Below are 15,305 nucleotides of genomic sequence, written 5' to 3' on the forward strand. Positions count from 1 at the left end.
GTCCAATAAGGGAATTAATATGTCTACACTTCTCTGAAGGCTGCCTCCCTTTGGGCACGGTGCCTCCAGGCGCCAGTGCTGCCTGTTGGTGCCCTCAAGCCACCAGCTGTGTGACAAAGTCATCTTTCTTGGGACTGACCCCGACTGACCCCAGCTCATGCATGGAAGTGAGCACCACCAGCTTGTCCCCCACCCGCCCAGACACTCTGCTCAGAAACATAGGCCGCTGTCAGCAGACCATGCAGATGGACCCCGAAAGGTGGAAAACCTGTTTAACTACTAGATGAAAAATATTTTCACAATTAAAAGAATTTTCAAAGACTTCTCTGTGAATGACGAGAAACGCACACGCATGGCAGCCTGACAGGTGCACAGAGTGCGCTGCACCGTGAGTGAGAGGCCACCTGCTGCCCGTCATGGTGGTGCCCGCGTGGAGCTGCACAACTGCTCTCCAAAGAGAAGGCGCATCCAGAGAAGGAACGGTGCTGACCACAAGCTCTGCTGAGAACCAGGCAGCCACACACGCCCCAGCCACCGCCCAGCATGTCACTGCAGGGACATCAGGCCAGCCAAAACAAGGCTAACGCAGTAAGAATTCTTAGAATTCTCTGATGCCGACAGGGGTGTGATTTTCAAGTGTGGTACCAAAAACAGAGCTTTGACCATTCAGGCTCCAAGAGTAAGTCAGTATGTTCCATATCACCAATACTAATTTTCAATACCTATAAAAAAGGGTCCCATTTTCCAACGACGTTAGACCATATGGAAATGGACGTATTTTCTCGGTGTTCATATTCCACGGAAGCAAAGACACAGCCACATAGATAATGTTGTTGGACTTGTTTCCATCCTCTTCCAGGTGAGTAGCTTCTGGAAGGCAGGTCACGGGCCAAAGATCGTGAGGGCAGAGGCAGGAGGAGAGGAAGCGGCCAGCTCTGAGGGGCTGAATGCCGTAACCTTGCAGGGGCACTGGCTCCTGGGGACTGAGCTGGACAGCGAGTCCCCCGACAGGAGTCAGAGGCGCCATGTACAGAGAAGCATCAGCCGGCCAAGTACAAGGCTAAGGGTCAAGCGCAGAGGCCCCCAAGCGCCCCAGGGCAGCACACCAAGGCCAGTAGGAGGCAGAGCTCCAGAACTCGAGCAGCTCACCGGGCGGGACCAGGGCGTGGGGCTGTGGGCAAGCACGTTCCACGGCCAGGAGCCAGCAGCATGACCCCCACCCCCAGAACCTGGGCAGTGATGTGGACCTCGCAGCACAGCAATGCTCAAGCCCACACCATGTGTGAGTCTTCAGGAGCAGGAGTCTCACAAGCGATGGACGTGTCCCAAATTGTATCCCAATCTGTGCAGCTCCAGGCTCACTCACTCCACAGCGGAGGACGTGTGCACATAGGCTGGCGGAGATGAGGAGTGGGAAAGGTTCCTATGCAGCCTCATGAGCCCCAAGCCGCTGCGGACCTCAGAAATGCACAGCCTGCATAAGAGTCCCCGCTAAGCCAAGTGGCTGCGCCCTCTGTCGCCGTCAGATGTGATGATGAGCTCGTCATCACGCAGGGACACACCCTGCGAATGGCTGCTGACAGCAGACGCAGTTTCAGTTCCCCACCGTGATGACTGATTTTTAGGTTTTCAAAAAAAAATGACCTTTCAAAAAGCCGTGAGACCAGACAGATTATTTCACTTCAGGGCACAGGGACTAAAATAAACTCTCAAAAATCTGAATGAAAGGTCATGGGAACAGATGTCGGGCCTGAGGACAACACTCAAGAACCAAGAGGGAGAAAGATGAGGCCAATTTCTGCTCCATGGCTTCCCTCAGGTAGAGCCGACCCTATTAACCGGCAGAGCCAACCCCAGTACCACGCGCACCAGCCTGAGGTAAAAATGCCAACAGTTGGACACGTGGACACGTCTCCAAAACCAGCAAGGGCAGAATGACACACAATACAGCCTCTGGTGACATGTAGAAACACCTCCCACCCTTCCACACACACAGGTAAAGAAACACAGAAACCCATCTGTGGGGACAGACGAGACCCTCAGGAAAGCCTCACGTGTTTCTTTCAAGAAAGACGGGAAACAAACACCATTTGCTGACCTTGCTGGTGGGCATGCCGCTGCTTGGGACATTGCCCTCGTACAGACGGTGGCGTTTAAAGTTTTTCCACAATAAAAAAGCTTAAACAAAAACAAGAAAATGATGGCTTGAGTGAGCAGAACTCTAAGGCCAAGTTTCAAAAACTTGCTAAAGTACACAGCAGTCTAACATGCAAAAAATGGTGACACCAGAAATTTAAAAGGCTGTCATCACAACAACAGCAAAACACCGGATGGCGAGCAGGGGTGGCAGCCGGGACAACGCAGCAGCTACGTCGCAGCCCAGGCGGGCCTGGCCTCCCAGGGCAGGCAGAGCAATGGGCCCAAGCACATGCTGCCAGTGGGAGCGGACAGCCTGTCGGCAGCACGTGCAGCCATCCTGCTGCAGTCCCGAGGCCCAGAGCTAGGCAAGGGTCTGTGTTCGGGGCCGTGGCACGCATGAACACGCTGTCCCTGTGCCGGGTCCGCATGGTCCCGCCTGGGCAACCCTGCTTTCCTGGAGACACACCAGCCTCGTCAGCCAATAAAGCCCCGCAGGGCCTGCATCTTTCTTCCCAAACCGTGAACCCGTATCCAGGGTGACACCTGCTGAGCACGCCCTCAGGCTGGGGGCACATGATGGAGATGCAAAGACTGCCCACCTGAAAACCCGGCCAGAGTCCATGGGACAGTGTGGTGATGCACGTGGCACAGCCACAACTGGAAGCACGGCCACGGACAAACCCCGCTTCTCTTCAGGATCACACAGACCTGAGCCACAGCCCCAGGCTGGGGTCCCTCCTTGCAATCAAGGCAGCTGTCAGGGGTGCCCTCCTGGGAGCCGGTCTGGGAGAAGGGGGCCTGTGAGGATGCAGCCACCAGGACCCCTGCCTGTGGCCGTGGCCGCTCCAGTCTTGGCTTCCTGGAGCAGCCCCCATCCGATAGCGTCAGCCCGCATGTACGAAAGCCACAAAAGTTGGCCACCGTCGCACCCCCACCCAGCCACAGGAACCATCACTGCTGGGATGAGCCGCACAAGGACCTGGTGGCCACATGGGCCACAGGAACCCCCTCCTTACCCGAGGACAGATGCTCCTGCCACACGGCTGCTGGCGTCCCCTTGTCTCTTTGGGAAAGCCCCCCCACCCACTGAACCTCCAGGGAGCCCGTCTGCTTCCACATCCCCACTCAGTACTCGGGGTACATACATGATCACAACTCAGGGAGCAGGTGGGCATGGGGGCCTGATGGAGCAATGGGGAGAGGCTCCAAGTCACGCCCACAGCAATGGGGCACGCTCAACACAGGAGCCCTTTGGCAAGCTCCTGCAGCCCCCAGACAATGTGGGGAGCCTCCAGCGGCCACTGCCCTGGGACCCACCAGACCCCCAGCCCCTTCCCTGTGTCCTGGGCTCTAACCACCCTCTGTCTCTCCTCACACACAGCCTCCACCTGGGGGTCACCCCCACGTGGAACACACTTCCTCCGCCCAATCCCCCGGCGACACTCCTGCTCACAGTGGATGGGGGTCATCCGTGAACTGCCTGCTCACACGCTACACAGGGGCCAGGACAACACACCCAGTCCCCACTGCCCAGCATCCAGCATGTGTCACCACAGGCCCAACACAGCCAGGAGGATCTTGGGGTCTTAATTAACAGAACTCTTTCTGGGACAGCTTTAGGTCCACCGAGAACCTAGGAGAAAGCGCCCTCTTGCGTTAGTGCAATACACGTGACAGCGAACACTCTAATTCTGACAGGCATCTATGTCAGGGTGCCTGTAGGTGTTCACTCTCTGGGTTTGGACAGATTAATAAGGACGCGTACCCACCACGACACTGTCTACAAAATGCTTTCACGGCCCTAAACTTCCTGTGTGCTCTGCCTGCGTGCATCCCTCCCCTGCCTTTTCGATAACGTTGTGCAGCCAGAATCATACAAGATGGAGACTTTCACTCAGCGAACATATCCAAGGTCTTCGTGAGTTGAGAACCCATCCTATTTAGCAATGAATGATGTCAGTGCGTGGACGGACCTCCGTTTATTTGTCGGCACCCACGGAAGGACGTCCCATTGCTTCCCAGTTTCGGTGGTTATGAGTCACGCTGCGGTAAACATCATGTGCAGTTTGTGTGGACCTACGTCTTTAGTCCTCTGGGTCAACATGGAGGTGCATGGCTGCCAGGCCCCATGTAAGAGAGTCTTTAGTTTTCTGAGACATCATCACACGGTCTTCGAAGCAGCGGCACCAGTCAGCATCCCCTGCAGCCTGACTGTGCACTCCCACGGCTCCACATCCTCGCCCACATCTGTTCTTATTGATGCTCCGGATGCTGACCGTCATAGCAGGTGTGCAGTGGGAGCTCACCTACCTTTCATGGAAGAGGCCAGGAAAGTAGCATGCACGTCTTCATACTCACCAGGCCCTGTTTTCACCCAGGTGAGCTCCAGCAGCCAGGGCACAGGAGCATGCTCCATCCAGGAACCACACAGTGGACAACCCTGCAGTGTGACCAGTCCCATGGGCACCCACATTCACACCAGGGACCTGGTGGACGTGCAGGTGTTATGTGCTCATCATGAAAGCACAAAATCGTACCACCTCGAAGTCACGGGTCCCCACACTGTTTCTGACACTCTCAATGCTTACAAAATGGATATTAATCTCACCTTAACTGATTTTGAAATCCCATGTAGAAACAGATCACTTCTGGGGTTCACTGTGCAAAGACAGTGAGGACTGGAGCCCATCTGTCACTGTGAGAAGGACCACGCCCCAAGCAGGGGAGGCCTCGCTACACTGTGGGGAGGGGGGCCATGGGACCGTGGCGCAGGTGTGTGCACCTGTCTGCCCATCACCTCCACACCCTCAGCATCTGTGTGCAGAGCAGAGGCCCACAGGCTTGGAAGATGCGGGAACACAGCAGCCCCACCAGCCCGCCCACCTGACCGGGGCCAGGCCAGGAAGCTGTCCCTCAGGAAGACTCAGATTCCCGAGGCATCACAGTTCTGGGCTGGAACGTCCACTCTAGCAGGGTTCAGAGAGCCCAGGTTACAGTCAACCCCCCATTGTCACTCCCAGTCGCCTCCAAGGGGCTGGTGTGAGGCTTTGAATGTCAGCAAAATGACACACAGTCCAGTTTCTAACATGGTTCACACAGACGGGCTCTAATGGGCGAGAAAGTCACATCTCAACACTGGTCATCATGATTCTGAGAGTGTCATCCTAGGGAACATAATGGACCAAACCAGAAAAGACCACGCAGGACCTCCCCACTGCTCATAGAACGTTTTTACAGCAAATGTGTTGGGTTGTCACGAGGGACGCCAACAGAGCCTCTCCCGACCCCATGCTGCTCCTCCTTGGCTCTGCTCCCCACTCAGCGCCATACATACATGCACGGGGTGGCACCATCCCACATGACCTCGTTTCTTCATACTTATCAGGGAAACAAAGCCTTTTTACATGAATCCATCTCTGCTTGCTCCAAACTGTGTCTGTTACTTGAGACACACCTTCCTTCCCAGTCTTTCCCTGACACCTGTCCTCGGTCACCCCACATTCCAGGCCACTACCAGCCTGCACTCTTGGCTGCCCTGAACTCTGCACCCATGGCTCCAGTCTCGCCAGGAGACCCTGGGAGGAGGCTTTAACGTAACACGACAGGAGTTATCGCCCATATGGACCTACTTGAAAATACTGCCCCCAACACTGCAAATTCTTCCCCAACCCACCACCATTCCCCAAAACCCACTGAGAAGAAGTGAAACCAAATTCCAGGCATGTCCCCTCACCCATAGGACTTCCTTCACGTGTTGTTTGATGTAAGAACACAAAAGGACTTCGTACATTCTGAGTTTTTAAGCGGCTCCCATTTAAAAGCTAACTTAAAGCCCACCTTGTGGTAAGCAGCTCAGCCCAGCACAGACGCCGCTGGTGCCCGTGTCCATCCCAACCTGCCTGCCTCCTAAGGAAAGCTCCCAGACCCAGGGTACTGCAGTGACTGTTCAAGTCCCACATCACACGAGGACCAACCATCAGTATGCACACACGAGGGGCAGACGCCCTCTCGGGAGCTCCTCCCAGGCTATGGCTGCAGACGGTTCCTTGCCTTGTAGCCACTCTCCCTGAGAACGAGGACCACGTCTGGCCAGAGACGAGCCGTCCCAGAGCGTGTCACACACACCTCACTCCACGACCAGGAAGCCCAAAGCCGGAGGCAGTGGGATCAGGGCATCCACCCCTGGAACCAGACCCTGCCTATCCCCAGGGGCCCTGCCACATTGCCCTCTGTCCGGCAGAGTGGTCCCAAATCACAATCCTCTCACTGTCCCAGATCAACAGCTTTTCCTAGATCTAGTCGGTCAGTCAAATCCTTTCCCACGGCGGCATGAGGGTGAAGGGGGAAAGCACTCAGCTGCCCCAGGTCCAACATTCCTAGGAGAGGGTAGCAGGCAGTGTACAGAGATGCAATGGCTGCTGGCCTCTGACAGGTGACAGTGAACCCAGGATCTGAGTGCCCAGCACAGGAGGTCAGGGAGACCTGGCTGCAGGACGCCGAGGCCCATCCCCTGCAGGAGCCAGCAGGACCAGGCCCCAGGACCGAGTCGGAGGCACAGCGGGGAGTCTGCCCCCAGCACAATGGGACAGTGCCAATCAGTGGCTGTAGGGCCCGGAGATGAGCCCTACCCCATTGAAAGCCCTGACCTCGGGTCCAGGCAGAGGAGCCACCGTGCCTGCAGCCCCGCCCTCCTTAGGCACCGGGCACCCACAGGAACCCCCTCCAGCGGCCAGCACTCATCTGTGACCTGTGGCCCCCCAGGCACATAGCCGCTCTATGCTGCAGTGAACCGGTGAATGTACCAGGAAAGGGACAATGGTCTGAGACATTTCAAACTGGTGGCACTCTAACCACACCAGGAATGTGGGAGCAAATTTGACAGACACAGCAACGCAGCACGATCTCTGAGAGCCTATGGCTCTGGACCCAGAGTGGGGCCCTGGGACTCAGGGGGGACCCTGGCACTTAGGCTCACGGCCTCACAGCCTCCCCGGAGGACACCACCAGGCAGGCTTCAGGAAAACGCTCATAATCACTTTTATTCCCCAATTCCAAATCTCTGAGTTAAATCTAGTCTTTTGCAAAAAAAATTAAAAAACCAAAAAACAGGCAGCAAAAAGAAGACACCCATCCACTTTTCTGAAGGGATTTACGGAGGCATCTGCAGGCCGAGGCCTCCCCAGCGCACCTCATGGACGCCTCCTGCCTGCCCCCGCGCCCACCCCAACTCCCAGGAGGTCCATTTGTCCTGCTCAACCCTCCAGGGGCTACTGCGGTGTTTGCCCAGGAAGCATGGCTCTGCATGCTCATGCCAGCTGCGCAAACCTCACCTCGGGTGAATAAACCTACAACAACAGGGCCCATGCTTTAATCTCTGCTGACTGAACGGTCAGCGTCCATCTCAGAGGCTTGGATTTACTTACCTAAGTAATGTGCTGGGTGAAATGCCATAGGCTTACTAGTCGCTGAGTAATATCCAATTGCTCTCTTAAATCGAATAACTTTGTCATCTGTTCTAGACTGAAATAAACGCAGGAAAACCTTTGTAAATGGCATGCACTGGTCGTGTGCGTGAACACACTCACAACTCAGTACGGTGTCATCATCTACAGCTTCTGAAGTGAGAGCAGAGCTTAGACTGACAGTAAAACCCTGCAGGAGAATCCACAAGTCAAACGCTAATCCTCCCAGAGTGACGTGGGTACCCGACTGGCACCCCGTCAAGAGACCCGGGCTTCTCGGGGCCATGTCCCTGGTGCTGCCTGGGGAGTATTTCCGTCTCGTGTCCAGCGAGTGGGACAGCAGTCTCAGCTTTCCAGAGTGACACAGAGCTCATACCCACCTCATGTCCTCTATTAACCCTGACCCACTCACATTCCCTCCTTTCCAAAAAAGGAAGAAGAAACATCTGACCATCACCTAAGGGATGGACAAGTCATTTCACAACTCCACTCGGCCCACACACTACTCTGTCTTCTCAGGAAATGCATGGATCGTGACAGAGCACGGAGGAGCAGCAGACTGCCCAGGCATCCACCTGGAGCCCTCCGGGCACAGGCTGCAGAAGAGGTTGGGAGCCGAGGGAGGGGCCTCGCCACCCCCACCCCCATGTGCAGAGTGCTCGGAGCCTGCGCTGTACCTGAGAATGCTGGAACACATCTTTAGCTACGGCATCCAAGTCCGAGGGGTCCTGGATGTTGCGGACGTAGTCGGCCACAGCCTTGATCACCACATCGCATGGAGGCAGGACCAGCTGGTGGGCCCGGACCTGAGGAACAAGGGTACAGGTCAGTATGGGAGCCCCCAGTGCAGGACCCGGGAGCTGCAGGCCCTGTCACAACCCCTCTGTGAGCAGCATCCAGCTGCCCTCAGCTATTCAATACAACCTGGCCTCTTCCACCTAGCTAGGTCACGGAGCAACCGGCAGGCTTGCGTTACTTCTGACACCTCTGCGACCTGCTCACCGTCGATCCTGAGCCCCAAACCCCGTGCCCCACAGCAGAGAACATGTCATGAGAAACCAGAGGCTGCAGACACATCCATCCTTCCTACACCAGCCAACAGGTGGCCGTGCCAGGTGCACGCAGCTCAGGCTCGGAAGTACCCCAGAGAGCCAGGTCAGCTTCGAACAGAACAAAGATGGGCCCCTGACCCTTCACGCTGACGGTCACGTCTGGTGAAAGACATATAGGATAAGCGTTGGAATATTTCATTGTCCCAGAATACTGATTCCATGAAAAGTAAGTTAAAAAAAAAAAAGATTTTAGGCTCTTTCATAAAAACTAAATAAAACACTATGAAAAAAAGATATGACTTCAGCTATAATGATCGTCACATCCTTCTTTTAGGAACAAAGATGAATCAGGTACTGAGTTTGTTTCTGGCAATTAAAAAAAAATCAGATGATAGCACAAAATAATCTTTATCTCCCATCTGGGCATGAAGATCACAAAGATGAAAAACAGCACAGATCCCAAAAGGCTGTGAGCCTCCAGAGCCACCTGCTCCTGCCCTGAGCCTGTGACCGTCTGGGGTCAGCACAGGGTCCTCCAGGGTGGATGCCAAAAGGGAACTGGCCTCAGAGCTGAGGAGCACGGTGGCTCCTAAACCTGGCAGAGCCAGCAAACCCCTTCCAGAGCTTCCAGAGGGACAGTGGCCGGCAGATACCTCGATTTTGGCCCAGTGAGACCTTCAGAACAGTAAGATGATAAATCTGAGTTGTTTTGAGATATCCACACACAGTTGTGGATATCACACAGTTGTTTTGAGATATCCACACACAGAGAGAAAGCAGAAGAAAATCAAACAACCTGAGCCTGAGTGTGTGACTTGGAAGAACCCACCAGAAAAAGTGACGTTTATCCTTTAAGTCACCATCAAGAAAACCTTCAGCTGCGTGGACAACACTCTGTTCTTCCAGAAGCAACAGGTTTCCTTGAGGCACCGGTCCCCATGTCTGAGTGGCATTCTCAGCGCCCCCATGAAGGGACACCCCAGCACAAGGCCCCAGAAAGCCCCACGCACATTGGTGCACCCATCACAGCCTCAGTCCTGGAAACTCAATTTCCCCGCGAAGATGAGAGCCCACGGGTACACGTGTGTTCCTCAGGGACAAAGCCTGGCAAACAGCATGAGCCAGCCAGTCTGGGAGGAATGGAGATCCCATCTGTGCTCCCCCTTGTGGGGTGTCTGGTCCCACGGCCAGGCAGGAGCAGGGCCAGCTGGTGGCAGCCCAGCGGGGAGGAGCCAGGACAGAAACACTGTGCCATCCTTGTGGAACGCCTTCTCCTCCATGAACTCAGCATGGGGTTGGGGACAGTCATGTCCAAGGGCCCAGGGCCTTGACTCCCGGCCTCCCCAAGGTGGGCCTGGCACCCTGAAAGCCAGTAAGGCCTTCCCAACTGGGCTGGCTGCCATACAAGGGTTTTACATACAGAACAGATGGATGACAACACAGTGAGAACAGAACCTATGGGATATAAAAATGGCCAAATCTGCAAAGGGGTGGGGGGCTCAAGGTGGCACAGGTCATCCCTCTTGGAGTACGTACCCAGACCCCGTGCCTCTGCAGACGATGGGGCTCACAGTCCATCCCGCCTCAGGTGACAATGACTACCTGCCACTCTCCATCCTGCAGACATCCTGACGCTGCCAGCAAGTCTCCTGAGCCCCCAATCCCCAGCTCCGAGTAGCGCCCCAAGTCCCCACAGCCCTGCAGCTGTCCAGAATCAAGCCTCTCAAACCAAGTTGGGGCACAACCCCCCAAACATTCAACCAAAGATTACACACAAGTCTCAAAACTATTTCCCACAGAATCCCTTTTAGAAGCATGATCCCTCATACGTTTAAATCCAGATATATCTGCAAATATTCAGCTTATTAAACTGTTGCTGCTCCTGACAACCAAGAATTTGTATCTTCTTGACAAACCCTGCAGGCGCACCTGGGAGAAGCCACACTTTCCCACAGGCTGACGAACAGAGAGCTGAGGGCGCCAACCCGCCACAGGAACAGGAAGGAGGCTGTCCCTGGAGATCCCCGCCTGGAAGACGGCTCATGGATCTCCAGCCACATGCATGCCAACTCTCGGCCGATCTAGAATGCTGACTTGCTGTTCCAAAACGCTCTAAATCTTCAAGAAAATGCTCTGGGGGAGCATCTGGCTCCCCCACCCCGGCATCTACAGGCGACTCACAGCAACCCATCCCTGTCAACTCGTAAAAACAAATTAACACCCGAACCACACAAATTAAGCGTTCGCTCCTTGGAGACAGGCTTCAAGATATTTTTACCAAAGCCCCACTTCTCCTTTTTTTCTTTTCTTTGAGCAGTTGTACTTTTATTTTAGCTCAAAGCTTAACATTAGGAAAGAAACAAAATTTAAATAAATTGCAATATACCTAAATTAAAGTTGGAAACATGTACTTTTTGTCTCCAAGGATAGAAAGTAAACTCTGTTTAATTAAAAGCAAAACGTTTATGATTATCTGCCTTTTACAGCACTGGTAGCAATCTTAGTAATTGTTAGTTACTGGCTTTACAAGCAAAAAAACCCAAAAACTCTGGAGCTGGAAAAGACCTCCCAGAGTATGCAGCTCCCCTGCTCACAGATAGACACCACGGAGGGTGCTGGCAGGCACACCTGAGCAAGGCATCTGCATAGAGCCTCCTCTTTCTCCAGGGTCCCATTTCCCGCTTACACCCACATGCTGCTGTCCCCTGTGGGCCTCCCCCCCAAGACCCCTCTGATCTGCAAGCTGGCAGACACCCCCCATTTTCCCAGCTGTGATAATCCCGACCTGGTCACCCCTCTTGACAACCTGCACCTTGTATTTTCTTCTAAATCCCGGCCCAGCGCTAGAGCTGTCATGAACTGTGTAAGCACGGGGGACACCCACTCTGCCGGGATGCAGCCAGGTCCACGAAGCCCTCACCACACGCTCCCCAGCACAGCCAGCACTGGCTGCCAGGCAGCTAGGGGCACCGACTCTGTTGGGCCCCAACACGAGTTACTGCCCGACACCCCGAGGAGACACTCTCCCCACCCAAAGGTGAGCTAATGAGGGTCCCACCACACTTGCAGCCGCCAGGTTCTAGCATTCCACCACTTACGTGATAATGTCACCTCTGGGTCTGGGTCACATTTCAAAAATCAAAGACTTTTCCACAAATTAATTTAAATGGCACGATGCAGTTACCATGTGACATTTCAACTCTTAAATCCATCAAGCCACAGAACAGAGGATTCCACTAAAACCCAAGATTCTCTCCCGGATGGCATGTAGATGATGTGGAAGACTCTTCTGAAGCATCCTGAAATGAGCCACAAGAAAGGATGATCTGACAGGGCCTTAACATTCATCTGATGGAATAAAACCTCTCTGCTGAAATAACAACTCCCTCCTGGAGGCCCCAGCGCCTGGCAGCGAAGGGTCCAGCAGCCAGTCCATGGGCCTCCTGCAGACACAATACTGCATGGGCCTGGCAGGCCTGGGGCTCCCACATGGACCTGGTGTGCAGCCATGGGGACCAGGGGAGGCTGGCAGTGCAGCCATGCCTCTGGTGAGGGCAGAGCATGAGCTCACATTCCACGTCCAAACAGATCCGCTCCAGTTCAATCTCATCATTCACGATGCTTCTGTTGACTCAAGACAAAGAAAATGGGCGAACATTCTTCAATCCATAGATTGTACTTTTGTGTTGGTAATTTTTCTTCTCCTTTATAAAGAATGATCCTCTCCCAGAGGAGATGTCTTCACTTCAGTTCCCTCCTTCCCTAAACCTCACCCCATGCACGCAGCCACTGTGCTCCACACCTGCAGCCCTGTGAACAGCACCAGCAAGCCCATCTGTGTTGCATCTTTAGGGAGAGTGTTCGCATTCTGACACGCAGCTTAGCTGAACATGTTTATACAGGCCAGCATCTTAACACCCAGGGAACCAGTCAAAAGCCAACTAAAACACGTTGAGATGTGTGCACACATGCAGTTTGAAGTCAGGCCACGTGGTGCCAGAAGCCTGGGGAAGGGGGCCCACGGTGAGGCTTCACATGCTGATAAGTCATCTCTCTCTCGTGCGTTTTCTTCACACAGAGTAGATGACCTGGGGCAACTTAATGTCTTTTTCTTCACGTTGATGGGGACCTGAAATCCTCAGATGGTCGGGAAACGGGAACACAGCCCAGGGCCCCTGCAGCACCATGTGGGGCTGCAGGGAAGCCACTAGGGGCACAGTCCGCTGCCCACCTCATCCCCACCTGCTTCCAGGAGCTACCACTGACAACAACATGAGAAAGCTGACGCTCGGAGGGGAGGTGGCTGCCAGTAGCCAGACGGTATTTGCAGCACAGCAGTTTACGGTAGACAAACATTTGTAACTTAAAGTATTTTCTTTATAAAGATACTTAGGAGACATGTTAGAAACCCAAGTGCTTTAAAATGAAACAAAATAAAAAATAAGATGCAAACTATAACGGATTCATGTCATACTGTAACTGCATTTTAATTTTGCTAATTATGTCATAAGTATGTCAAAGTTCACTGGTATTTTGCTTTTGAAAATCTTTTTTTTTTTTAAGATTTTATTTATTTATTCATGAAAGACAGAGAGAGAGAGAGGCAGAGACACAGGCAGAGGGGAAAGCAGGCGCCACGCAGGGAGCCTGACGTGGGACTCAATCCTGGGTCTCCAGGATCATCCCCTGAGCTAAAGACAGATGCTCAACCACTGAGCCATCCAGGCGTCCCTGCTTCTGAAAATCTTATAGCGTGCTGCTAGGGATTAAAAAATAGCAGCATTTTCAGAAAGTTTTATATGAAGTGTTTACACAGGAGACTACAGCATTTCCATTTTGGTTAGTCTGAAATAAATTTTGATTAAGTAAAAAAAACAAGAACAAAAAAGAACAACACACCCTTCATGATCTCTCCCAGCTCATGTCTGAACTTCGCATAAATGCTCTCCATCCGCCCTGCACGTCTCTGCAAGCCCACATTGTTCGTTCTTCATCCTCTGGTCTAAGTGCTCAGGCGAGGCTGTGAGCAAACCTCTCAGATCAACGATGGGGACCATGTGCCTGTCATAGCCGTTCAGTCCCCTGCAGGCCGTCAGAGGGCATCTGGCCTGAGCTCTGGGGCCCATGTGGACCCGCAAAACCAGGACTCTGGGGTTGGTACTGCTCCCATGCAGCCTCCCGGATGCTCGCTGGGTCACAGGGGAGCAAAACACGATTCCACACTATGGCTGTGCAGAAGCAGAATCTGAACCCTGCATCACCATTAGGAAAGCAGCACAGTGTGATGGCAGCAAATGTGAACCCTGGTGGTCAGGAAAGGAACCTGAAGCCTACTTTGCCAATGCTCATTCACTTGTGCGTGAAAACAGGAAGATGGAGCAGCGCCCTGAACACCCTGGCATCAGGGTCATGCTCTTGTTGGAGACAAACTACTGCCAGGCCCCAGGAGGGCTGCTCAGAGGACCGCATGGAGGAGCACCGTGGCGCTCTACCCTCACACACCACTACATAGTGCACTGTGGATGTCCTACAGCATAGAGAGCCCCCTAAGGTGCTGGTGGAAGCTGCCAGGCGAGCAGCGCGGCCACCACTCATGGCGGACCCAACAGCTCTCAGTGACGCCTCGAGGGCTGAGACGTCCTCACGTCCTCTCTACCAACTGATAGCAGATGGCAAGCTCCTCTCCCCTGTGCCGTTTCCACTTGGACACCTGAGTTGGCAACACTATAGTAGCAGCCCCCCTGACCTTTTTTTTTTTTTTAACAGATCCATGAAGCCCAAATCCATGCTGCTGACTAAGGGAGCCACAGGGGAAGGGTGGGGGTGGGGAGCATGAGGCTGGGCCCGGCTCTGTCAGACACAGTGAGGACAGGCGTGGGAGCCAAGGGATCGGCACACCCCTCAGCACTGCCGTTACGGGCAGGCAGGATTGGGTCAGGAAGGGTCAGACCAGATGCAGGAGAGGGGAAGACTCAGAGACACCCCAGAGCTGTAACCTGCGCGGTCACAGACAGCTGCCACCACGGGCTGACACAGAACACGGGGATAGACTCACTGAGGGAACAGGAACTCCGCGTTGGGCACACAGGTAGACGTCCCAGGGGAGGCACCTCAGCAGACAGGCTACACCCTTACATCAGGGAAGGGTCTCGTGGTGGAACCGCACTGCAGCGTGGTCAACACAGCGATGGCAGCTGAGACCCTAGGGGCACATGAGATGTTCCAGGAGGCTTGAGGCCACAGCAAGATGTGGATGGACTCCAGGGTCCAGGGAGGGGATGCACAGAACCAGGCTGGGATCCCGGAAGCAAGGCAGGGAGGGGTCTGCTTGCTGACGAGAACAGGCTGGCTATTGCTGTGCTTCACACCCCGGGGAGATGAGAGGCATTCACCCATTCACAGACATCAAGCAAGTCCTCAGTGGCCTTGGACAAAGGCCCACGTGGCCGCCCAACGTCACTACAGGTTAAGCCTCAAACCCACCCCCCGGAGGTTTGGGGTGAGCAGAGGGGCTGGGAGGGGATGAGAGATGGGAGCAGGTTGACAGACCGAGGGCCACGAGGGCACAGGAGCCCCGGTCGCACACAGTGACAGCAGCTTGGCTCGAGAACACGGCACACACCAGTCTTGGACCAGAAAGGGCCCGGCACCG

At 54.3% G+C, this 15,305-nt stretch overlaps 1 protein-coding gene across 1 annotated transcript in view; it reads right to left on the reverse strand.

Moving 5' to 3' along the window:
• Positions 1 to 15,305, reverse strand: part of FAM120A (family with sequence similarity 120A) — an 87,676-nt gene that overhangs the window by 46,020 nt on the left and 26,351 nt on the right. The window contains exons 4-5 of the mRNA XM_055309605.1: positions 8,279 to 8,407; positions 7,563 to 7,659 (exon numbers count right to left, since the gene is read on the reverse strand). Coding sequence (XP_055165580.1) covers positions 7,563 to 7,659; positions 8,279 to 8,407 — 226 coding nt within the window. The remainder of the gene's footprint in view (positions 1 to 7,562; positions 7,660 to 8,278; positions 8,408 to 15,305) is intronic.

This window comes from Nyctereutes procyonoides, unplaced genomic scaffold (genome assembly GCF_905146905.1).
Source record: "Nyctereutes procyonoides isolate TBG_1078 unplaced genomic scaffold, NYPRO_anot_genome, whole genome shotgun sequence".
In the NCBI taxonomy this organism is placed as follows: domain Eukaryota; kingdom Metazoa; phylum Chordata; class Mammalia; order Carnivora; family Canidae; genus Nyctereutes; species Nyctereutes procyonoides.